We start from the raw sequence: 26,224 nt of genomic DNA, 5'->3' as shown, positions 1-26,224 counted from the left end.
ATTGGTGTTGGGAAAGGAAGAGAGTGCGAATCGCAAAGTGTTTGATGAGTAGAGAATGGGTACAGAGCATGCCACTGCTCTGTGGGTGCTCTTCTTATAGGCGCGAATCAAATGGAACACACTCCGAGACAAAGCCTCTCTTCCATGCATGTTATTTTGATAAATAATTACAAAAATAAATAAAAATATTATCACTTACAATTTAAAACTGGACAACACTTTGATTAAAAAAAATTAAATGTTTTTTTTCCTTAAATTTTTCAGTAAATTTTTAGTTAATTCATGTTAAAACTTTACACCAATTTAATCTTTCAACTCTCGAAATATATGAATTTAGTTTTTTTAATTAAATTTTAGTTTTTAAAATATTAAATAAATTTGATAAAATTTGATTAAAAAAATTAAATTCACTTATCTTAAAATATGAAATACTAAATTAATTCAAAATTTCAAAATAAATTAATTTTAAAATTTATTAAAACTTAAGAAAATAAAAACATATTTAGCTTAAGAATATTATTACTCCCACATTTGACGTTACCTTTGACTATTTTTCTTCAAAAATATAAACAATTATTTTTGTTAATTTATCTCACAATAAGATTGTCAAATTACAGTAACGTGTATTAAATAACTCTTTACCTTTAAAATATTAATGATCTTATAAAGCTTAGGTGTTAAATCCATGATGATTTCTGTATTATATTTTTAATCATTTAGTTTTTATCCCCTAAATTTTAGTTAAGACTTCAGTTGATGTTTTAAGTTTTAAAAAGATTTAATTGAATCATTTAAATTGCATGCATGGGTTTCTAACGTTTAAACGAGAATAAATTAATTTAGATAAAGAATTTATTTCAGGCTGATAAAGAAAAAGAATTTATTTCAGATTAAATTATACCTCAATTTCCAAAGTTAATTCGATAGAAACCTTCATTTCTTTCAAAAAAAACAAAAATCATGTTTATATTATATTACATTAGATATGGACTCTTTAAAGAAAATTGTTCTACTAATAAAAAGTTAATGTTTGCATTATTACAATACATACGCACTATGTTAAAGAAGATTGTTCTAATAATAAAAAAAAAAAGATTTGTAAGTCTTAAATTATTATTAATCATCCAAATAAAGATTAAACATAAACAAATATAAATAGGTACAATTTTTAAATGTTTTTCATAATAAAATTATTCCTTCTTTATCAATAATTTAAACATGGCTTAAATATACATTTGGTCCCTATTTTTGTTGATTTTATTCAATTTGGTCCCTATTTTCGTTTTATATTCAATTAGGTCCTCATTTTTGTCAAATTGTGGTCAATTTGGTCCTTTTCACTGACGGTGTTTAAATAATTAACGTTTTTAAACAGTGCATGTCATGTGTCAGCTCCTGGTTTTTTTTAATTTTTTATTTATTTTTTTTAAATTTTTTTAAATTTTTTTTAATTTCAAAAAAAGTGTCAACGTGTCAAGTCACAATTGTGCCACGTGTCAGTTTGTAGTTGTATTATTTATTTTTGTTCAATTTAGTCCAGATATTCGTTATTTTTGTTCAATTCAGTCCCTATATTCGTTATTTTTGTTTAATTTAGTCCCAAATTTTGTTAAAATAAAACCATTTAATTTTTAAAACTGACATTATTATTAGTTATTTTTAAAATTTAATTATAAATTATAATATTTAATTATTAATTGAATATAATTCTTAGATTCAATTGTTAAATAGAATATAATTATTTAAATATTATTAAAATATAATTATTAAAATTTTAAAAATATATATTAACATTTGTAAAATTTACATTTAAATTTAAAATATTTAATATTTTTATTGAATTTTAGATATTAAAATCTAAAATATTTTATATGTAAATGTTAATTTTACAAATACTATTTTTCTAAAATATTTTGAATATTTAAAATATTTTTATACATCAATTTTAAAAATATTTTAGAATATAAATATTAGAACAAAAATTAATAATTATATTCTTATAATATTTTAAATAATTATATTCTATTTAGCAATTAAATATAAGAATTTATTCAATTTATAATTAAATTTAATAATTTATAATTGAATTTAAAAAATAATAAATTCAAAGGTCAATTTTAGAAAAGATATTAATATAATTTGTATATAAGATATTAAATTTAGTGTCAATTTGAAAGGGACAAAATTGATTTATTTTAACAAAAATTTGGATTAAATTGAACAAAAATAACGAATATAGGGATTAAATTGAACAAAAAAAATAATACTACCACAAACTGACACGTGGCACTAGCATTGACACGTGGCACAACTGTGACTTGACACGTGGACCATTTTTTTGAAATTAAAAAAATTTAAAAAAATTTAAAAAAAATCAAAAAAACCAGGAGCTGACACGTGGCATATATTGTTCAAAAACGTTAACTATTTAAACACCGTTAGTGAAAAGGACCAAATTGACCACAATTTGACAAAAATGAGGACCTAATTGAACATAAAACGAAAATAGGGACCAAATTGAATAAAACCAACCAAAATAGGGACCAAATGTATATTTAAGCCTTTAAACATATACTCATATTTTTATTCTAAAGAGGAAATAAAACTTCCTTTAATATCATTGTTGGACTTCCACTTAAAAACATCACCTCTTCTTGTTTAACATATTAAATTATAAGAAATAAGAAATAACTCTTATCCTTACTACAAGTATTAATTATTTGTTACTACTTCTTACTAGTATATTTATCTTACACTTCTCCAACTCAAGAAAAGTGTAAAAACAAACAACTTCTACCTCTACTCATCAATAGAGACTAGACACATGAAAAAGACCATACTCAAGGTCTTGAAAGAAAGAATTGTTCTGATATCACTAAATGTAATGCTTCGACTATTATATAAATAATTATTATTTGATGAAAGAATGAAATAATTTTCTTTTTGTAAAATAAGATGTTTCCTAGAGAGAAAATAATAATAACATAACTTCATTTTCATATATATATATATATATATATATATATATATATATATATGAAAATATTTTACATTTTTTTTAACTATTCGTAAAATATTACAAAAACATATAATTGTAAGCTATTAAGAATTCTACATTAGAGTAACGAATTATATATATATATATATATATATATATATATATATATATTTAATATATTCTAAGGATATTAATATAAATTATTCATGAATCAATCTTTAGAATATCTCCTAACAAATTTTCCAAATAGCTTTTACTGAGCAAAGTTTTTTTCTATTTATACAACATGTACATGTGAAGAAAAATATGGAAGAAGTGAAATCTTTATAAGCCTTAAATATCAATCTTAATAAACTCAACCTATAATATATACATTGGTGGCATATGATTGGACCTACAACCACAAGACTTAGTCTCAATCTCATTTTTATCATATATGTACAATCATAATCATTTCTTTCTCAAGAGTATTAGCCATTTATTGGTCCATGAAAGAATTATATACTCAATACCTATCATTGGCGATGTTGAGCGGGTATCGGATAGTCCCAAGTTTGACCTAGGAATATCATAGTCCAAGACGCTATTATGAATTATCCAGATATTCACCTACTTGGTAAGACTTCCTTAAACCCCACCATGGTCTCTGCCTTTCACTTCACAGTATACCAAACTGTGACTTCCTAGATAAAAACACTTTAACATTGGTTTGAAACCAGACTTAACTCTCTCTTAACTGACATACTCTTGAACATTTTTAAACATCATAAAATGTGTGTAATGACTATCAAGTTATGTTATTCTTGACAAATAATACATACACCATCCAAACAAACACAAAACACATACAATAACAAAAAACATATAAGTAAATTTCTTTTGTGGAAGTTCACTTAATAAAATGATATTTACTTTTAAAACAATGATGTTCTAAATAATCCAAAATAAAATAAAATAGGAATCAAAGTAAGAACTTTAAATAAATAATTATATATGAATTAGAATGTTATAAACAAATATGATAAAAAAAATATAAATTAATATAAAAGACCAATGCATAACTGGAGATCAATAAAATTTGGAATGAATAAATAGGATCAATAAGTAAGATAAATTAAATAAAAATAGATAAACATAACTAGTGCATAATTGGATATAAATTAAATAAAATGAATAAATAGAATAAATGCATAATTAAAGATAAATTAAAGGAAATAATTAAGTAGAACTGATGCATAATTGAAAATAAAATAAAATAAAATAAATGAAAAGGATTAGTACTTAGAGGTAAATTAAGTTAAATTAAATTAAATAAATAAATAAGATTAATGTGTAACTAAAGATAAAATTAAATTAAATAAGTAAAAGGATAACAATAAAATGGAAGCAAATAAAATAATATATAATTAAAAATAAATAAAAGATAAATATATCACATATGAGTTTATCAAGTTTACCATAAAGAGACTTTAACTCCCTTACCTTATTTAAAAGCTTAAAATTTATTCTAATATCTTAGAACAACTTCTTTCATTCTTTCTTCCCTCTCTCTCTCTTTCTTTCTTTTTTTCTCTCTCACCTAACTCATAATTTCTTCATTTCTTTACCTTTTATATTTCACTTCATCCTTTTATAAACAAAGCATATGCTCATTTTATTCCAAATTATAATTAATACAAAGATTTCCTTCATTATTGAAGAGATAAGTCTTATCTCTTCTTCATCTTATCTCTTCATTTTTTTCCCTTAGTAGCTTACTTTCTTTTCTTTGTTTAACACCATCCTATTTACATTCATACACATATTTACAAGTCAAATTTTCAAGGATTCATCACATGTGCATTAAATTCATGGTTATTTCTTTTTATCTTTTTATCTTTTTATCTTTTCTTTGTTTTTCTTTTTCTTATCTCCTTATCTACTTATGTTCTCATCTCTTTTAGAAGTTTTTTTAAAATAAATAATGCTTATATATCATTATTATTATTATTATTATTTTTCTTCTTATCATTTTACTCAGTTATAATATTTCTTAAAACTACTTGATTTATTTTTTAATATTCAGACTATATATAGATATAATACAAAGCATTAGTAAAAATAAACATTTTCTAACTCTTATTTTTAAAATAAGAATAAAGTAAATAATATCATTTATTAAAAGTAAAATTTTACATCAAGTCCTTTTCATATAAAATTTATGGGGTTATTAATCTTTTATTTATTTTGGATCTCATATTATTTTACTTTTTTCACTTATTTTTGTACTTTTATTTATTAATTTATTATTGTAGTACATTAAATATTTTATTTTTTTATATATATGTACATGTGTAGGGAGCTCGAGGTGTATCCAACCAATTGGTACAATAGGGAAGGATGTTGCCCAATCTTAGGTGTATCCAACCAAGTGGTACAACAAGGAAGGATGTTGACCAATCCTAGGTGTACCCGGCCCAGGGGTGTGTGAAGAGGGGTAATGGTATCGGACTCGACCCAAGTCTCTTGGTTGACGGGGACAACATGAGGCTAGACACATCTCGACCTAGGAGGCCGCATATATCCCGCCCAAAGGGATCGTGCACATACCGGCCCAATGGTAGTATGGCGTAGATCCGATACTAAGGTAGGTAGCGTGCAGGACGACAAGTACAAACTCTCAACCTTGAAGGAAATATGAAAATGTTACTGTTGCATTAAGATCCAGGACAATTACAATGTAAGGTATTGATGTGATTCCTCATTGTTTATGAAAAAGAACAACGACCTTGAAGGTAATAAAGTCAAGAGGAATGTCATGTAATATAAAATAGTATCTTAGGTCCAAAGGTAGGGGCATTTAATCTTCAACTCAGTAGTCACTACAAAAAAAAAAAAAATTACTGTCAGAATTTTATTGACGGATATATTTTTAGGAGTGGAAAATTTCTCACTCAAATTTGTATTGTCGACGAATTATTCTGTCGATAAAATTCATCGATAATTTAAATTTTTCTTACTGACGGATACATTCGTCGATAAAAGAATCGAGAAATTTTTCGTCCAAATTTGTATTGCCGACGGATTTGACCGTCGGTAAAATTCGTCGATACTTTAATAACTTAAAATTCGTCGATAAAATCCGTCGGTAAAAGGAGCAAGAATTTTTCCGTCCAAAGCTCACCTACGACGATGACGGCAGTGGCAGCAGTACCGACGATGATGGCGACGATGACAACGACGACGAAGAAGAAGAAGAAGACGATGGCGACGACGACGACAACAACAACGAAGAAGAAGAAGAAAACGAAAAAAAATGAAAAAATGAGGAGAAAAATCTTATTGTTGTACAAAATCATGAAGTTGGAGATATTACTTCCAAAAAGAGGTAAGAATAAAAAAAATATTAAGAACGTTTTGTTATCAAACTTCAATAATATGATTGTTTTTTTATCTTAATACAGTTGAAATCAAGAAAAAAATATATCGGATTTCAGATTTTCCAAGCATCGGTGAAATTATAAATCAACTTATTTGTCTTATTTTTCTCTTAAGTTGAAATTTTTTTGTTTTCTTACTTTATGACTAATGATAAATGAATTTATTAAATAATAGATTTTAAATATTGTTTTCAAAAATTATATAAATAATTGTTTTTCTATAATTTTATTGTTGAAATTATACAAAATTTTAATTTTATAACACATATAATTTATATAACATGATATGCAATGTTGTATACTTTTGTAATTTAATACAACACTATAAGTTTGTATAAAGATATACAATTCCAAAAATATAACACTAAAATTTTATGCATGTTTTGCAAAAAAAAAAATATATAATTTTGTAATTATATATATTTTCATTTCATATAATTTGATAATTTAATAGAATTTAATGTAATTTATAATTTACACTATAATATTATTTTATAATATTTAAATAACTTTTTACACTTAAAAGGAATTACAATATTTTGTCTAAAAAATACTTAATTGGCGATTTAGTCATCAAATATGTTAATTTTGTTAATTTTGATCCTCTTATTATTTTTGGATTCAATTTAGTCCTCCATTTTTTTAATATTTTGAATTTGATCATTAAATTTTTTAAAAGGTTCAATTTTTTTTTTAATTTTTAATTTAATTCCTTTATTTAAATTTTTAATTCAATTTAAGTATATTTTTTAAAACGATCTAATTTTGTATTCAGATTTAATGTATAAATTCTAAAAAAATAACCTGTATATATAATTTGTAATTAAACATAATTACTAATTTAGTTTACAATTAAAAAAGATAAAATTAGATCGTCTTAAAACATATGAATACAAAATTGAATTTGAATTTTAAATAAAGAGACTAAATTATGTTGGAAGGGGGAGCCTTTCATCCATAAATGAAGAACAATTTTGATGATGTCTACTGATCTAGGATAAAACACAGCTTGGTCCAGTTAGGATATGCATTAGGCAATTAGCTTCTCTTTATCAAATGTATTTCCGGCCTGCTGTGTAATTCTGCATATGATTAGTTTTTTAACTAATGGATTAGCTGTGAGTATGGTACAAAGTAAGTGAAAATATACTCACGATAATCGATTAGGTAAATTGCTAATCGAATTAGTGACAACAAAAACCTTTGTATAAAAACTGTTTTGGAATCTGTTTTGGGTCTGGAAAAAATCAGAAAGATCACGCAGTTTTCATCTGAGATAGAGCCATCTGAGAGACACAAAGTTTCAGAAGATTCTGCAAGATAACTCAAGTACAGATCCAAGAAGAATTGACGGTTGATTCTACCATGATGGATCTTGCTTGATTCAAGGAGCATCAAGTCAAATCTGCACAGCTTAGGTGTTTTCGTTTCTTGTTTTGTTTTCTGTATCTCTGATTACAGTAGATTCAGTGTTTGAAGTGTGGACCTAGGTGCAATTGTGTGGATGCATTGCTCCTAGGGGGAGTTCTTGATTGTTGAATCAAGTTCTTGGGTTTTGGGGGTTAGAATTACATAGGTGTGCTTATAATTCTTGGAACCTTTATGTTTAGTGGAATCCTCCTAAGTGTGTTACTTAGGAGAAGACTGGATGTAGATTCTTTTTGAATCGAACCAGTATAAATTGTGTGTCTTGCTTCTTTCTTCTCTCTCATAATCTTTCTTGATTGATTTAAACAGACCATTAACCCAAAACTACGAAATTGATTAATTGAGCTTTAAAACCTAAAGATTTATTCAAGATTCATCTTAAACCATATAAAAGCTTGTTAATCAATTCAGATCCCTTTGTGGTTAAGATAATTAGACAGATATGTTTTTAACAAATTAAAATTCTTTTAAAAATTAAATTTTTGTAAACAATTGAATGATCAAATTGAACTGTTTTAAAAAATTGAAAAAATAAATTCAACCAAAAAATAATAAAAAGATCAAACTGAAAAAAAAAAAACACATTAAAAAACTAAATCAAGAATTAAGCTAAAAAAATTGAATAAATTAAAAAAATATTTAAAAAGTAGAACAATTTAAAATAAAATCAATTAATTTGACTCCAACGAAAGTTAAAGTCCATGCAATGACCTGCAGTGATGGGTGGTGTATTTGGTCAAAAGGTTGGGAAGCACCAAGGTTTATTGTGATGCTGACTTCTAGGCTGTTATTTTACTTTATGTTTTCTCTTCATGGAAATTTGGCTTCTGAACTTACATGCATTTCTTCTCATGAAGATAATCTTCCTTTAATCACTTGTTAATCCATCCTTGATTAGTCCTTTCTTACCTAATTCTTTCCATAATTCCAAAAAAGCTCCACGTGAAAGTACCAAGAACTGTGTAGAGGTCAACACATGATAACACTGATTTTGGGAGAGGACATTAATAAGACCATTAACTTGAAGTGATTGTTTGATTCGAATGAACACGTCCCTTTATATTCCCTTTAATTATTCTCTTACACAAACTCAACATTGCAAAGTTAAAAATAACCAACACAACATGAAGATCAACTGGCTTAGCTGCTGCATCTACAGCTTTGAAGCTGCGTCTTTGTCTAAGAACCATTTCAATTCCCCTTCAGAAGGGGAAACCATCGCAACCGGAAGCTTAACAAGATTTTCAGATTTTCCTAACGCAGACTGAACTGCATCTGCTTCATTCTTTCCGGTCACCACAAGCGCTGCGTAAGCACATGCATTAATCACTGGAAAGGTGAGAGTTATTCTCTCCGGGGGTGGTTTGGGGGAGTCCTTGATGAAGGTAACCCATCGTTTATTCTCCTGCACTTGAGGACGCCCTGGGAACAAAGAAGCTACGTGGCCATCAGGGCCCATGCCCAGCAGAATGAGATCAAATTTTGGAAATCCACTGGTCGGTGATAAAGTAATCACATTTTTATCGACCAATTCTTTGATACGTCTCTCATAGTCATCGGCTGCTCCCTCGGGTGAAAGGGTTTCATTGATTGCATGCACATTGTCCATGGGAATTGGTACCTGCCACGACAACCATGATGAAAGTACCAACAGGTTAGATTCCCAGAAAAATTATGAATATCCAAAAGTATCAAAGTATCCAGAAAAAATGTACCTTGCAGAGAAACCCATCTAAGGCAAGCTTGTAGTCACTATCTTCACGAGTCTTAGGCACGACCCTGTCATCCACCCAAAACACATGCCATTTGGACCATTCCAGAGAATCAAGATAAGGCGGTTCCGGCAGTTTCCTGAGACCCCAACACAAAACACATTCAATTCAATCGAATCAAGTTTGCGCTCAAAGTGAGAACATTTTTATAAGAAAAATAACCCACCGGAGATTCTCCATCATAGAGCCACCAGACAAGCAAACGGTGAAAGCCCCCCTTTCCGAAGTGAATTTATTGGAGAGATCGGCCACGTATTTGGCCAGAGCGACGGCGAGATCGTCTCCTTCGAAAACCTCGACGGCAGCCTTGTTGGTCTCCGCCATCGACGTGAGATTGACGCTAATCCCTTTGAGGGTGGATGGAGATTGGTGTTGGGGAAGGAAGAGAGTTCGCATCGCAAAGTGTTTGATAATGGGTACAGAGCATGTCACTCCTCTGTGGGTGCTCTTCTTATAGGCGCGAATCAAATGGAACACATTCCGACGCAAAACCTCTCTTCCATGCATGGTATTTTGATAAATGATTACAAAATAAATAAAAAATATTATCATTTATAAAACAAATAATACCATAAACCTTTTATTTGGATGGTTTAATTATTCGGATAGTACCGGTCTTGGTAGGAGTGTGTCAGTTGTGTTGATAACTGGGGAAAAGGAAGTGTAATTGTGTTCCCATTTCTTAAAAAAATGTCTCAATCAGACAAAAATAATTATGGCAACGGCACGCAACGAGTCACTATATATTTTTTTTAATTTTTTTAACTTTTTAATTTTTTTAAATTTTTTTTGTAAAATTTTTTTGTTACCACATGTGAAGTCTCTGTCGTGACATGTGAGAATGTCAGTGCTACGTGGCAGGATAATGTTACGTGTGGTAAATGTCATTATACTGATTTCAATTTAGTTCTCATATTTATCTTAGTGTTTCAATTTAGTCTCCACTTTTATGTCTTTGGTACAATTTTGTCCCAATTTTTTTTTAATAATTGAAGTATATTTTTTAATTCATTTTTTTTATAAGATTAAAACTAATTAAGTATAAATACTTTTACAAAATTAAGTACTTATATTTATATTAAAATTTAGTAGTTAAAGAAAACATCGACAAGATATGGGTTAATAATATACAATAACGTAATATGTTAAAAATATATTTTTAATAAAAAAAATACTAGTATAACATTTATACAAATAATAGATTTGGTCCTGAATTGAAAGGACAATAGTGTTCTATTTTGAAAAAAAAAAGTGGATGATTATGTTGTTCTATTAGTATAACATTTTTTTACCACTAAATTTTAATATAAATATCAGTACATAATGTTGTAAAAATATTTATACTTAATTATTTTTAATCTTATGAAAAAGTGACTTAAAAAATATACTTCAACTATTAAAAAAATTGGGACTAAATTAAAAAAATCACACATATATATATATATATATATATATATATATATGGCTACTAAATTGAAATTAGTCCGTGACATTTGTCACACGTGGCGTTATCCTGCCACGTGGCACTAACATTGTCATGTGTCACAACATAGAATTGACACGTGGCAACAAAAAATTTTTGCAAAAAAAAGTTAAAAAAGTTTTTAAAAAAATAAAAAATTAAAAAAACCAGAGAGTGACACGTGACGTGCCTTTAACGACGTTAATTATTTTGTTTGAAAGGGACCTAATTGAGACATTTTTTCAAAAGTAGGGATTCAATTGACACTTTTTTTTTGCGGGTACCAAATTGACACACTCCTACCAAGTGGGTACCATCCGAATAATTAAACCTATTTTTATCTACTAGTTAATATAAACAAAAATTATTTACTTATTATTATTAATTTTTGTTTCATTTTAATAATATTTTTGTTTCACTAAAACAATTTTTGTTATTTCTCAATTATTGAGTATATATGTTGATATTTAAAAAGTTTTCTTAGATCTCTAAGATATCTTTTATCTTATCATACCTTTAATTATGTATTTGCTTTTCTTTGTGCGATTTCTTTCAATGGTATCTCAAATTGTGAATAAGACACACAATTGTTAAATTTTTAATATATTTATTTATTATTTATTTTCATAATATAAAATACTATTTCGATATTTAGCTAACTATTTTTTATTTCTAAATCATTATCAATCATACTATAATTTTTTCACTATAATTGTATAAATAAATTTTATTTACTACAATATAAAAATTTAATGTAATTGCCATTAATTTTTTTTTATCACCATCCAACTTATATTGAAGTTCAAAAGATACAAAATCTGTTAAAAGTTTATTATTATGCTTATTATTTGTTCTTTGCGTCATTTTGACAAAGTGATGTATTATAACTTTTATTAGTGTATAAAAAAGATATTCATTAGAATTTAAAAAATTGAAGTAAACAAATATTTAAAATATATTTTAATTTGAATATTTATTTTTCTTTTATATTTTTTTCAAAAATATTTTAAAGTTTTATCAACTAGGTTTCATTAATATTTGAAAATTTAATAAATGTTTTGGTTCTCATGAAATTTTATTGCTATTCTAATATAAAATGTAAACAATTATAATTTATTTCAAAGTATTCACTATTGAAGAAACGATCATCCTTTTAATATTGAATAACTGATAATATTATGTTTCCTTTACCATAATTTTTTATTATTTTATAAAAATTAATTAAAAATATTGAAGTAATAAGAAAACAGGTACGAATATGAGTACGAAATTATACTTGTTATCCAGTAGAAATGAGAATGAGACAAAAATTGATACCTGTTAAACTTGGAATGAGAATGAAGATTAATTTTTTCTATAAAAATAAGTATAGGATAACGAAACTCATCCCTTCCTGTCCTGTTGTCATCCTGCCTTTAACTACGTTCTCATCCTATTATTTTGATAAATAATTACAAAATAAATAAAATTACTATCACTTATAGTTTAAAGTAGTACAACGGTTTGACAAAAAAAAAATTACCTTCATTCTCACGTTACCTTTGACTGCATTCTCTTGGACTAATACAATTTAATAGTAACTGAAAATAAATTAAATAATATATACAAATAAATAAAGATTATAGAAGTTAAAAATAATTTAACAGTAAATTATAGTACTTTTAGAAAGTTTCGATCTCTTTTTTTATCTTGCTCTCAATTTTCTCTTTCTCCTTTTATTCATATTCTCCTTCTATTTATTCATATTTATAAGTTTTGTCATGTATCAAAATCATTATGACTTACATTTAATAAATAGTTAATGTTTATCTCTTCCTCATCTTATTTCTTTCTTTTTATTCATTTATTTTTTTTCCTTTCATTCTTTTTTTATATCCTTTTTTATCTCTTATATTTAAGATTAGAAGGCTATTTTTTAATATTTAACCTATATATTTATAGACTAGGAACTTATATTTTTAATAATTAATTGTTTTCCTACTTACCGATATTTATAAGTCTATGTGTCAAAGTCAATTTTACTTACCTTCAGTGGAGACACAAGGTTTATCTCTCTTTTTTTTTCTTTTCTTTTCTTTCATTCTTTCTTCTTATATTTTCTCATCTATTATATTTAAGATTAAAAGCTTTTACTTTATTTTATTTTAAATCAACGTATATTTATAGATTAGTAACTTATTTTTTAATGATAATATATATATATATATATATATATATATATATATATATATTTAAATTAATTCTATTATTATTATTATTTATTTATTTTCACTATTAGTATTTTTAATTATTCACAATGTTTCCTAAAAATTAACTGACACCTTTTTTAATGTTCAAGCTACGTCTGATAAAATACAAAAACATTAGTAAAAATGCAAGAATTTTTTAAATCTTATTTTTAAAATAAAAATAAAATAAATAATATAATTATTTAAAAATTACGGATGTTTTAGTTCTCATAATAAAAAATAAAAAATTAAGTCTTAAACTATTATTAAATAATTCAGATTAAACATGTACATGTACATATATAAATTTGTACATTTTTTTTTAAAATATTTTTCATAATAAGATTATTCCTTCCTTATCAGGAATTTAAACATATATACACATGTTTTTACTCTAAAATTAAAATAAAACTTCCTCTAACTTTCCTTAATTTATCATTGTCGAAACTTACACTTAAACATCATCTCTTTTTGTGTAACATGCTAATTATCACAAATAAATAAAAAAATTCTCAACATACATATTTACTTACTCAAAAAAATTTTCTCTCTTAGACAAGTACACAAGCTCAACCAGCAAGACAAAACTAGAGGAGTTTTTGTAACTAAGATTCGCTTAATGAATGTGATACATTTAGAGTTGTACTTTCTGTAAGACCCTAGAAAATGACGTTTTAAAAGTGATAGTGGTTTAAAAATAGTGAGACTCGATTATTTTAATATTAAAAGATTTTAGTATAAATAGAATTGTTATAAACGAGTTTCATTATTTTAAAACACACCATCTCTCTAGAAACCACTTTTCTAGAGTTCTCTGACTTCTTTCTAGAGGTTCTGTCTCTCTGGTCGTCTGATTGAAGAACCGAGACCGTAGGATTGATCCTCTCGGCGAGCTCTTCAAATTGGACCGATCAGTTTCTCCGTTCGCGTAAGTTGAGTTTTCGCTCTTTATTTTAGTCTTTTTTTGTTTTCTGTTGCATGCAGGCCCTCTTCCGCTTGCATGTGACATTTTAATCATCAGTATGAGTCTCTGCTGATCAGTGATCATAACGGTATGTCTTGATCGTTCTTGTGATGTTTCTATGTGTAGATAGAGCATCCTGTGGAGTTAGAGGTGTTGACGTTTTTAAGGCGTTGACGTTTATAAAGTTGTCTAAACGGGATAACAGGTAAGGGAAGCTAACTGTTTTACTTGAATTTCATCTAGAAATCATTCTGATGACTTTGAATTGCATGATTGATTGTTGTATGAGTGTTTGAATTGTGTAATTGAGTGTATGCTTGGATTGTGCTAGATTTCTTTACTGTTGCATGTGAGAACAGATTGGGAATCTGGTATTTTCGCCTAAGCGAGCAGCTCTCGCCTGAGCGAAAACACCAGAAACTCATCCCTTGTTTCTGTGCGAGATCTCGCCTAGGCGAGCCAGTCTCGCTTGAGCGAGAGTCACTCTCGTCTAAGCGAGACAACTTAGCCTGAGCGAGAATTCGCCCAGAGTTTGGGTTGTTCTCTGTTTTGAGCCTCGCTCAGGCGAGAATGACTCGCCTAAGCGAGAGAGCCTTTTTGCCTAGGCGATACCTTCTAGCTTGGGCGATAAACCCTGTAGTTGAGTGTTATTTCTTTGTTTCTAATGGATGAAGCTATGTTTGAATGTTAAAATATGAACTTAGTTATGATATGCATGAATTGTTATGACTGATAATATGTGCGGTGAAATTGCATGAAGTTGGAATATGAGAAGAAGTGGTTGAACTAGGATTTCAAGGGAAATTCTAAGAGGAACGTTTTAGTGTATGTAAGGACATAAGGACTCAGTTTTGGTTGGTATCTTGACGCTCCTAGTAACCATTAAGACTCATGTAGAGTATGATGGATTACGTCGGGGGGAGTAGCAGGAGGTCCTGGTCTATGGACCCGATCTGCCATAGAGGTGATGGGACTTACCCTGGGAGTGGTTGGGTGATAACCCCTTGTGTCCAAACTCTGCAGAGTTTGGGAACCATCGCAGGTGCAAGCCACCAAGAGATCCGATGTCGCTTACATAATCCGGATATTGAGTCTAGAGTCATGTAAATGTGTTGTGGTGGTCTATATGATTCTGGTGATAATGAGAAAGATTGCGTGATTTCTGTTTATAATTGAACTGCATGATTCCTTAATCAGATTAGCTTACCCTTGCTTTTTGTGTTCCTGTCTTTTGTTGTATGTTTCCTTTTGCGATGATCACCTATTCGGTGGGAGCAGATGTGGTTGTAGTGTCAAAGGCACTTATGAAGGATGAAGAGCCATCGTGTTAGTGTTGAAGAGGAGGTTTCCAGTGGGAGCTTTAACAGTGGTCAGTAGTACAGAGTTTATTAGTTTAGTTTAAGTGTATAAGTGATATATTTTTTTATAGTCATACCTTTTGTAAGACTGTATTAATATATTGGGTACACTAGATTATCTGTTTTGGAACTATGATGAAACTCCCTATTTTTATTAGTTTTAAGCTGCTGAAATTGGGATATTACACTTTCTTAGTGGATATGACTCACTCAACAACCAATCTCTATCTTTTTAAATTTTTATAAAATGAATTGGCTCAAGGAGGGTATTGACTCACCTAGTGATCAAGTACTAATAGTTAATAATTAACAAATTTGGAATACTCAAAAAATTACTTGGCGACCAAATCATCTCGAACTCTATAAGCCTTATCTAAAGGCTTGTTCAGACTCTAGATTTCTAAAAGTAGAATTTCTCTCAGTGAATGGATGACTCACTCAACAAGTTTGCATAATGTGAAATTTCTAACAAGTATATCTAACTATCATATTAGTTCAAATGGGTAATTATGTCTATTTTTCATAGTACCATATATATATATATATATATATATATATATATATATATATATATATATACTTCTATTTTTTATTTCTTCTAATTATTTGGTTTGTCATGAAACTTTTTCGTATTTTTACTATATTTTTCATATTATCATAATCTTTATGTAATTATTTTAAAATGATGTATGTCAATTAAAATTCTTTTATGTCTCACATTTGAATATTTCTATTACTTTTTAATATTTTTATTTATTGGATACTTTTCTTTCACATGAGAATGTTTAATTCTCTCAATTTAATTATTTAATAGCACAAACCTTTCATTTACTAGGTAACATAAAAAAAATTATTTACTTATTATTAATTTTTGTTTCATTTGAAGAACTTTTTTGTTTCGGTAAAACATTTTTTTGTTATTTCTTAACCATTGAGTCTATTTGTTAATATTTGAAAATTTTCTTAGATCTCTAAGGTATTTTTTCATCTTATCATACCCTTAATTATACATTTGTTTTCTTTTGTGCGATTTCTTTCAATAGTCTCTCAAATGGTTTCTAGACATTTATTAATTTTTTAATATTTTTATTTGTTGTTTATTTTCATCATGCAAAATACTATTTTGATATATTTTATCTAATTATTTTTTATTTTTTAACTCATTATCAATCATACCGTAATTTTTTCACTATAATTGTATAAATAACTTTTATTTACTACAATATAAAAATTTAATGTAATTTCCATGAATATTTTTTATCACCATCCAACATATATTGGAGTTCAAAAGATACAAAATATATGTTAAAATTTTATTATTTGTTCTTTGCATCATTTTGATCAAGTATTATAACTTTTATTAGTATATAAAAAAGAGATTCATTAGAATTTAAAAAATTGAAGTAAAAAAATATTTAAAATATATTTTAATTTGAATATTTGTTTTCCTTTTATATTTTTTTAAAAATATTTTTAAATTTTATCAACTAGGTTTCATTAATGTTTGCAAATTTAATAAATGTTTTGGTTCTCATAAAATTTTATTTGGTATTCTAATCTAAAATGTAAACAATTATAATTTATTTCAAAGTATTTGATATCGAAAAAACAACCATCTTCCTAATATTGAATATTTGGTAATGTTATGTTTCCTTTACCGTAATTTTTTGTTATTTTATAAAAATTAATTAAAATTAATATTGAAGTAGTAAGAAAACAGATATAGATATAAGGATGTGAATGAATTTTTTCTACATGAATGGGTATGAGATAGTGAAACCCGTCCCGTCCCATTGTCATCCCTACTATAATCAAAGAAAAAATATGATAGACAAGTTAGTTTTCTCTAAAATTAAATATGTTTTCTATTATTATAAAAAGTTATGTTTCATTTATAAATTGGATTATAAATTACTTCGTTCTTATATTTTATGAAAGTTGTGTAAAATATATTCTTTACATGAAAAATGTTTTACATGACTTTAATGTGCAAAGACTAAATACTTTAAAATTTAGTTAATAAATGAAACATAATTTTTTAAAATAATTTGGTAACGAAAAACAATTTAACTGTCCCTTTAATTTCAAAGCAAACATAAAATAACTCTCAATTGATGTGATGATACTTGATTAACAATAATATGTAAATAAGACAATCTTCCTTTTAATCAAGGGACCTTTGCAGAAATATGTAAATAAGATCATGCATCACTTGCTAATCTATCATTGATTAGTCCTTTCTTACCTTTACTTTTCAGCCTCGTAATGCTTTACATAATTCTCAAAAAAATCCACGTGAAAGAACCAAAAGAACTGTGTATAGGTCAACACATGATAGCACTGATTTTGGGAGAGGATAATGATAAAAACCATTATGTTCGAGTGATTATTTGATTCGTTTGAAAGCATAAAAGAATACATGTGAGTATCTCAAAACCCTTACAAACCAAACCATTATGTTCAAGTGATATAAAAGAAAGTATCTGAAAAGCATTTGTATCACGTTATTGGAACTTGTAATGGAAGGATGATGGTGTCCTACGGGATAAGATACCGTGTGGCTCTTTCTATCTTTTGTTAAGTAAGAAGAAATGATCTTGCTTCCTTCGTTTACTTGTAGCCTATCTATCGCCCATATACTATTTTGTTTGTAGAAGGAACTCATTGCTTGTCACTTGTCACCCTCACAAGCACACGTATCTGTTGCTTTTTTATAACCAAACCACGCAAGAAAATCAAATAGCCAAATTAGCCCTCAAATATATATATCATATTACTCCTTGCAATAATGTATCTTCACTCAACAAAAAATTTATGTACTTTCTGCATAATTTAAATCTCAGCTCACATCATCCAGTAATTAAAACTTTAACATTTTAACTGTGCCAATAACACACTACCTTGCTCATACACTGTCACCAATATTAGTATAATAATATTATAACTCAGATGCAGCCAACAGCACGGATAACAAAGTAATCATCAAGAATAACTAAGAACATTCATATATTTTAAGAGCTTTGGTTATATGGTTGTTGATCTCAAGAAATAAAAGTGACAAGAAAAGAAGGTCAACAACAACTTAGAAACAGACACAAAACAAGGTCCATATATGCACATCGTTACATTTACATGTTAGAAGTTAACTATTTCTTCTGGACTTGATAGAAGAAAAAGGGGGGAAATACAACTGGGATGGCACATCAGTGATCATTCAGCTGAGCTACTCTCACGCAGTGGCTGCCAAAAATCAACGGTGGCAACAATAAGATATTATATTGTTTGATTGTAAGTTCCAGCTAAATTGGAGGTTACTTTGTTATGGAATGGAAGGACTAATGTTTCTGTCAACAGTGGACCTATTTTTCTTTTGTTGTTTGGATCTGTTGACAAGAAAATTCTTATCCCGGGTCATTATTCTCAGGTTGCTTTCTAAATTAGGTGGCTAAAATTGAAGATCGATGAACTCATACAAAATATGACCGGATAGTGTGTCTGATTGACACAGTTGATAGCAAAGCTAATTGGGTAAGTGGCAGTGTCTTTTTTCTACACAGTTGATGGCTGAGTCAAATGCTAATACTCTGCACAAGTTATTGAAGGGCAACGAAGGAACTGTGTTCTTAGCTTGAGTTGTAAACAAATTAATAAAACCTGTCCAAGTGATTATTTGATTCATTTCAACTCTAAGGATAGAAAAGTGGCATTTAAATCGAATGAACCCTGTCCAATGCCAAAACTATCACTGGGAATAGGAAGTTCAGCACTTGTCATACACAAACTCAAAATTGCAAAGTTGAATAACTACGACAACATACAGATCAATTGGCTCAGCTGCTGCATCTACAGCTTTGAGGCTGCATCTTTGTCTAAGAACCATTTCAACTCCCCTTCAGGGGAAACCAATCCAGCAGGAAGCTTAACAGAATTTTGAGATTTGCCTAACACAGAGTGAACTGCATCTGCTTTACCCTTGCCAGTCACCACAAGTGCTGCGTAAGCAGAGGCATTAATCACTGGAAAGGTGAAAGTTATTCTCTCCGGTGGTGGTTTGGGGGAGTCCTTGATGAAGGCAACCCATCTTTTATTCTCCTGCACAAGAGGATGCTCTGGGAACAAAGAAGCTACGTGGCCATCAGGGCCCATGCCCAGCAGCACCAGATCAAATTTTGGAAATCCACTGTTAGGTGATAAAGTAATCACATTTTTATTGACCAATTCTCTGAGACGTGTCTCATAATCATCGGCTGCTCCCTCAGCTGAAAGGGTATCATTGATTGCATGCACATTGTCCAGAGGAATTGGTACCTGCCACGACAACCAAGATGAAAGTACCAACAAGTTAGATTCACAAAATAGATTATGCTGATGGAAGCTAGACAACATAATCTGGTCACGCAGTGATTGTAAAGAAGACAACACAGAAAAAATATAGCTCATAACTTGTAACAGAAGGCCATTTCTTCCCTCTCTTGAATCATTTTACAGGAATAAGATATATACTCACTAAACATTAATATGCAGCACCCAACACAGGGGATTCGATTCATCCACCTCATCATCCACAATTAAGTAACCTCTCCATGAAACGCTTGTAGCCTTGTACTCATCCATTTATTTTCACAACTTCATATATATTTTTAGCTTCATATGATATTTTCATAACATTCAGGTTCCACATGAATCAGTTTAAAGGATTTGTTTGGTCATAGGTTATACTTATTTAGAAATCAATCTTTGGTAAAAAAAATAAAATTATAAAGACGTATGGAAACCAAAACTTAAGAATCTTAAGAAATACAATGACAGAGACCAGTATGTACTAATAATGTAAGGGCTAAAACCTAAGTTTTTTTTTTATCTGAGCTATCTGGTGGCACGTGTAGGGACTAAATGATTAGTTTAAAACTACTACTTAGAGAGAAATTATAGCTATATACTCCTTTGAAATTGATTCAAAATCCCAACATCTTGTGACCCATTTCTAACTCGGTGAATATCTCTAGTATTTTCCTAGTTTGCAATATATTTCAATCAATTGTAAATCGTACGTTAGAGAAAGTTTGTTACTGGTTTCCAGCACTCCTCTTTCGTAGAATAGCAAAATATATGGTGTTATGGTAAGTAGTGACGTAGGGGAAAATTCAGTGTGACACGTGGCCATAGATAGGAGAAATATGAAAAGTGGAGAGAAAGTTGGAAGGAAAAGCAACAGAATTGCAAACAAACCAGCGCGTTGAAGGGACTAAGGGGTATATGTATGCAAAAGGGGAGGAGAAAAAGAAAAAAAAAAGTAGTTATGAATTTCTCTTTCTCAATGTTCTCTTCTCTCTGATTTCTACCTCACTCACAGGTTGCTCAGTTTATCTCCTTTGAGAATACACCAGAAATTTTAGGATAATACATCACTACGAAAAATTAAAATAGATGATCTAAAGGTGATGAGAGTGGTGGGTTAAAAGTGGTTTAAAATATCATTTTCTGAAATTTTAATTGTCACTATTTTCTTGCTGTTACTATATTCCAGTTTGTGCAGGAGACATTCCATATGGTTAGGCCTCTTCCTAGTTCTCAATAAATTTTAACCAAGTGTACCAAGTATGTTAGAAAAAATGTATGTTGCTACTTGTTAGCGCTCCACTTTCTTCTACATAATTAGGTCCTCCCCCTCCCCTAGTTTCCAACAAATTTTAACCCTGAACTGATCTCCTTTTTTCCATTTTCTTTTTCTCAACATCAACACCAACACTTCAGCAACAAAAAACATTCTCGACAATTTTAGAACATGTTCAACGTAAACAAACCATTTTCCAACATAAAAAACAAGTAAATATACCTTGCAGAGAAGCCCATCTAAAGCAAGCTTGTAGTTACTATCTTCATGCGTCTTAGACACGACCCTCTCATCCAGCCAAAACACATGCCATTTGGACCATTCAAGAGAATCAACGTAGGGCGGTTCCAGCAGTTTCCTGAGACCCCAACACAAAAGACATTCACTTTAATCCAATTCAATTGAACCCAATCACGCTTAGGTTCAAAGTGATAACTTTTTTTATATCCATGAAAAAGAACCCTCACCCGAGATACTTGATCAAAGAGCCGCCAGACAAGCAAACGGTGAATGCCCCCCTTTCCGAAGTGAACTTATTGGAGAGATCGGCGACGTATTTGGCCAGAGAGACAGCAAGATCCTCTTGTTCGAAGACTTCGATGACAACGTTGTTGGTCCCCGCCATCGACGCTTTCAGCGGGGCTGGAAGGTTCTTGGGATTGACGCTAAGCCCTTTGAATGTGAGAGGGCGAGAGAAGAAGATGTGGCTTGAGGGTGGTTGAAGGTTGGTGTTGGGGAAGGAAGAGAGTGCGAATCGCAAAGTGTTTGATGAGAGTGTAGAAAAGATACACGCCATGCCTCAGTGGGTAAAGTATTCTTATAAGCTCACTGAAACAAATAATCTGGAACACAGTGCAGTAACAAAGTCTACCTTTCCTTCCTTTTCTTCTCTTCCACCATTTTTTTTTCTTCTTTATTGAGCACGCCATTCTGATGGGAGTTTATTCCAATGCATTCTTACTTTAGGGTTTTTGAATAATTTTTTTGGGTTAATAACTTAATTTCTATTTTTGTGAGTTTTATTGTGTTACATTATTTTTAGGTTTAATTAATCGCAAGGTACCCAGTTTGGTACTAGTGTGTCAAATTGGTACCCGCTTTTAAAAAAGTATCAATTGCGTACCCAAATACGTTTATGTGCATCAATTGGGTTCATACCGTTAAATTATGAGAAACGGCGTTAAAAATGAGATGATGTGGCATTTGTGAACGGATACGTGTCAATTTAAAAAGCAGTTGTGGCTGAAAAAATAATTGTACAGTGACGTGGTGTGGTATATTTAAAAATCAGATTGTGTTGTGCCCTAATTGTAGAATTGGGTTTTCGCTATCATTGTGGTGGGGTTCTTCCTCTGCAGTTCTTCCTCTGCTCTTCTTTCTTCAATCATTTTGGTCTTCGTTCTTGATTGGAAGAGGTAATTTTTGGTGAATCTGCAATGTCTCACAGTGAAGGATGTTCGTGCTCTTCGTGGGGTTTGCAGAAGCAAAGTATGTCCTCCACTGGTGGTTCGTATAGGGTGTTGGGTGAATGTCCTCTTTGCTTTTGTGGGGAGAACGCTGTGTTGAGAGTCGCTAAAACAGTCAGGAATGCCGACAAACAATTTTGGGGGTGTCCTAAATATAAGGTCGGAGTAGATGTTTGATTTTAATTTAATTTTGATTGAATCTTTATTAATGTTTTTGATGTTCTCTGTTTTTGATTAATGTTTGATTCTTTGTTCTTGCAAACAGCGGAGTGGTGGGAATGAGGTATTTAAAGGGTGCAATTACTTCAAATGGCTGAATGAAGATAATGGAGATGAAAAAGATGCTACCATTGGGAGACAAAGGAGAAAGATTTACACTCTGGAAAAAGCAATTGTGATTTCTGATAGATGGGTTAAAATTTTAAGTGTAATAATAGTGTTTTTGCTTTTCGTTAATGTAATTTTAGTTTGTAAGTTAGTTCAAAAGAGTTGTTGAACTGTTGTTAGACTGACTGCTTCAGTAAGTATCAGTGGTGTAATGTTGTAATGAATTCTTAATGAACGAATTACAAGTTTGAGTGAACTGACTGTGTTCTATTTATTTCCATTTAACATGATTTGATAATGAAGATAATCTGGAGATGAGAAAGCAAATAATATTAAAGTGGTTCATAATGCCATTTCAGTACATAATATTGTTCTTCAAAAGACCTGAATATGTAAATAACAGCACAAAAGCAAGCTGTTTCCAAAATAACACTACTACATTCTAAGATAACAGCACTGAGTTTGTCAAAAAAAAGCCACTACATATTGATTTTCCAAAATAAAACAAGTGTTCCATAATTTCTTCATGGCTCCGTGATTGGTCCCCTCCTAAATGACAGTTTTTCTCTGAATGTGGTTGTTGTTGTTGGTTGAGGCACTTGAGTCTGTTCGCATGCAGAATTTTGGGTTGCTTGAGGCACTTCACTATGTTGGCATGAAGGATTTTGGGTTGGCTGATTTGTTGCTGCTGGCATAACTGGTTCAGATGCAGTAATCTGACTTTGTTGACCACCACTGATATCAGTTGCCTGAGTTGGCTGATTTGCTTGTGTTTCTTCAGCAGTTGGAGTTGGTTGCTGTTGTGGTGGAGGTGCCTGCGGACAAGTATTTCTTTTGTGTCCAAGTGCTCTGCAAATGGCACATCTTTTATGGGTTACACCTTGCCTGACTTGGGTGTCATCCTTCCTCAGCTCCCAGGACTCCAGCCTTCGTTTCTTTTTTGGTCTTCCAGGCAGCACTCTTTTAGCAGGAGGTAACACATCAGCATAAGATGTCATCTCCCACAGATGAGGTCCATTAACAAGATATATGAGGGACAAATAGGTCTCCTCGTATGTTGACTTCAAAAACCAGTGTGGGAGGTAATCCTCTGCATTCAAATTCAGAAATCGGATGGCAGTGATTGCGTGACAGTAGGGAATTGATGTTATTGCCCACTTCCTGCAGCTACACTCCTGTTTATCTAAATCCACCACATATTTCTCCCCAATCATAGCAGTATGGTTGACCTCAAATAGTTGTTGTCCAGACCAGCTGCAATGAATACAAGATATAATTAAAAAACAGCCAAAAGACATTCATATTTAATGAAACATTATTACAATTAGGTGCATCAAATACATTTACCTTGGTAACCAATATTTGGTCTTTTGTGCTTCCTTGTCCAGTCTGTCTTGAATTTTTGGGCAAATAGAACCATGAAATGCATTTACCTTCTTTCTATTGGAAGCCCATCTCTGCATCAGATACATTCGAATTTCTTCCATCATGGTTATGATGGGTTTACTCCTGGAATCTACTATAGTGCTATTGAAACCCTCAGACATGTTGTTCACAACAGTGTCAGACGCAGGTCTTGATGTAAATCTGGACCTGGACCAGAATCTGATTGCAGGGAAGAAACCATTTTAATTTGAAATCAGTTTAAATCCAAAACAGTACTTATAAAAAAATATTTAAAAACATGTCTTGGGGGAATCTGTATGAGATGCTTAAAAGCATCAACATTAAACTCTTTAATCTCCCTCATTACAGCCTCCCATGCTTGTGGGTGTGTGGCATATGCTGCTTTCCAGAGTAGTCTCTTCAGATTTTTTCCAGGGAATTTTTTGCGGAAGTTGGCATATATATGACGTACACAGAATCTTTGGTCCACACCAGGCAACAGTTCTTGCAATGCTGGAAGCAGTCCCTGTAATTTTTAGAGCATAACAATTGATTGGTCAAATATTAAGGAATCACAATTAAACATCAAATAGCACATGGATATAGTTACTTACTTTTTGTTGGTCTGACATGAAAGTGATCTTAGAACAAATTTCAGCTCCTCCTAGGTCTTCTATCATCAAATCAAGAAACCATGTCCATGTTTCCTTGTTCTCTACTTCTACCACAGCGTATGCCAATGGAAGCATTTGGTCATTTCCATCTCTGCCCACAGCTGTTAACAGTTCTCCCCCATATTTTCCCTTCAAAAAACAGACATCTACACCAATAATAGGCCTACAACAGAAGAAGCTATCTTTACAAGCCTTGAGGCATACATATAGTCGTTTGAAAATTGGATTGCCCTCATTCTCATCAACATGGACTTTGACAGTGGAACCTGGATTTGACCTTAACAACTCATGTGCATAGTCATAAACACGTTTATATTGTTCTTGGAATGACCCATCAATGTTCTTGTATGCCATAGTCTTAGCCCTAAAGGCCATTGATCTTGAAACACCAATGTTCCATTTTCTCCCAATTTTGTTTTTCAAATCAGTCAACTTCATATTTAGGTTCTCTTTTAGTGATTTTTCCAGCCTTCCACTTAACCACTTTGAAGTCATCAAACGCACATTGAATTCCCTACTACATGTGTGATTGTTGATAATTCTCCTTAACTGCCATGTACTTTGTGCTGCTTTATAAGCACAATATGCATACCACTTGCATTTACCCTTCGCACCCAAACACTTCATACAAATTCTCCTTTTGTCATTTCTAAAAATTTTTAACTTTCTCCCACTTTGGACACCATAAGTTCTAATAGCCTCAGTGAATTCTTCCTTATCAATAAAGTACGTCTCAACTTCCCAATTATAGTCTTCCATACTTTTGGGCATGGAGAATATCCCAAAGTTACCATACCTATCTCTATCATCATCACTTGCATCACTATTTCCACAACTATCTAAAGTCTCGGACTCCCATTCCCTATCAGACAACCCCCTGTCAAACACATTTTCACCCTTTGGGTCACTTCCTCCTTCAATAGTAACATCAAACAAATCATCCTCCAATTCCTGGGTTTCAATTCTAACATCAAACAACTCATCCTCACCCATTACTTCCTCTTCAAAATCAGTTCAACTCCTCACTTCATAATCATCATCACCCTCATAGTCTGTTTCCTCACTCTCCACAGCATGTTCTTCATCATGCTCAACCTCCACCTGACCCTCATTCTCACTTGCACCACC

General features: G+C 30.3%; 3 protein-coding genes across 3 annotated transcripts; all 3 read right to left on the bottom strand.

Moving 5' to 3' along the window:
• Positions 1-8,871: 8,871 nt before the first annotated feature.
• On the bottom strand, positions 8,872-9,975 carry LOC114164702 (putative 6-phosphogluconolactonase 4, chloroplastic). Its single transcript, XM_028049446.2, has 3 exons — positions 9,784-9,975; positions 9,561-9,696; positions 8,872-9,466 (listed from the first exon to the last, which is right to left on the bottom strand). Exons 1-3 carry the CDS (start codon positions 9,939-9,941, stop codon positions 8,999-9,001), a joined length of 762 nt encoding a protein of 253 aa, XP_027905247.2. The 5' UTR covers positions 9,942-9,975; the 3' UTR covers positions 8,872-8,998.
• Positions 9,976-19,273: 9,298 nt separating this feature from the next.
• On the bottom strand, positions 19,274-22,142 carry LOC114164574 (putative 6-phosphogluconolactonase 4, chloroplastic). The gene is made up of 3 exons (XM_028049293.2): positions 21,711-22,142; positions 21,466-21,601; positions 19,274-19,937 (listed from the first exon to the last, which is right to left on the bottom strand). Exons 1-3 carry the CDS (start codon positions 22,037-22,039, stop codon positions 19,473-19,475), a joined length of 930 nt encoding a protein of 309 aa, XP_027905094.1. The 5' UTR covers positions 22,040-22,142; the 3' UTR covers positions 19,274-19,472.
• Positions 22,143-23,560: 1,418 nt separating this feature from the next.
• On the bottom strand, positions 23,561-25,969 carry LOC114163659 (uncharacterized). Its single transcript, XM_085666782.1, has 4 exons — positions 25,037-25,969; positions 24,728-24,948; positions 24,384-24,644; positions 23,561-24,290 (listed from the first exon to the last, which is right to left on the bottom strand). Exons 1-4 carry the CDS (start codon positions 25,865-25,867, stop codon positions 23,561-23,563), a joined length of 2,043 nt encoding a protein of 680 aa, XP_085522908.1. The 5' UTR covers positions 25,868-25,969.
• Between the last annotated feature and the right edge of the window lie 255 nt (positions 25,970-26,224).

The sequence above is a fragment of the Vigna unguiculata genome, chromosome 9, assembly GCF_037176805.1.
Source record: "Vigna unguiculata cultivar grain cowpea cultivar isolate G323 ecotype 2 chromosome 9, ASM3717680v1, whole genome shotgun sequence".
In the NCBI taxonomy this organism is placed as follows: domain Eukaryota; kingdom Viridiplantae; phylum Streptophyta; class Magnoliopsida; order Fabales; family Fabaceae; genus Vigna; species Vigna unguiculata.
This window is presented reverse-complemented; position numbering and strand designations above follow the sequence as displayed.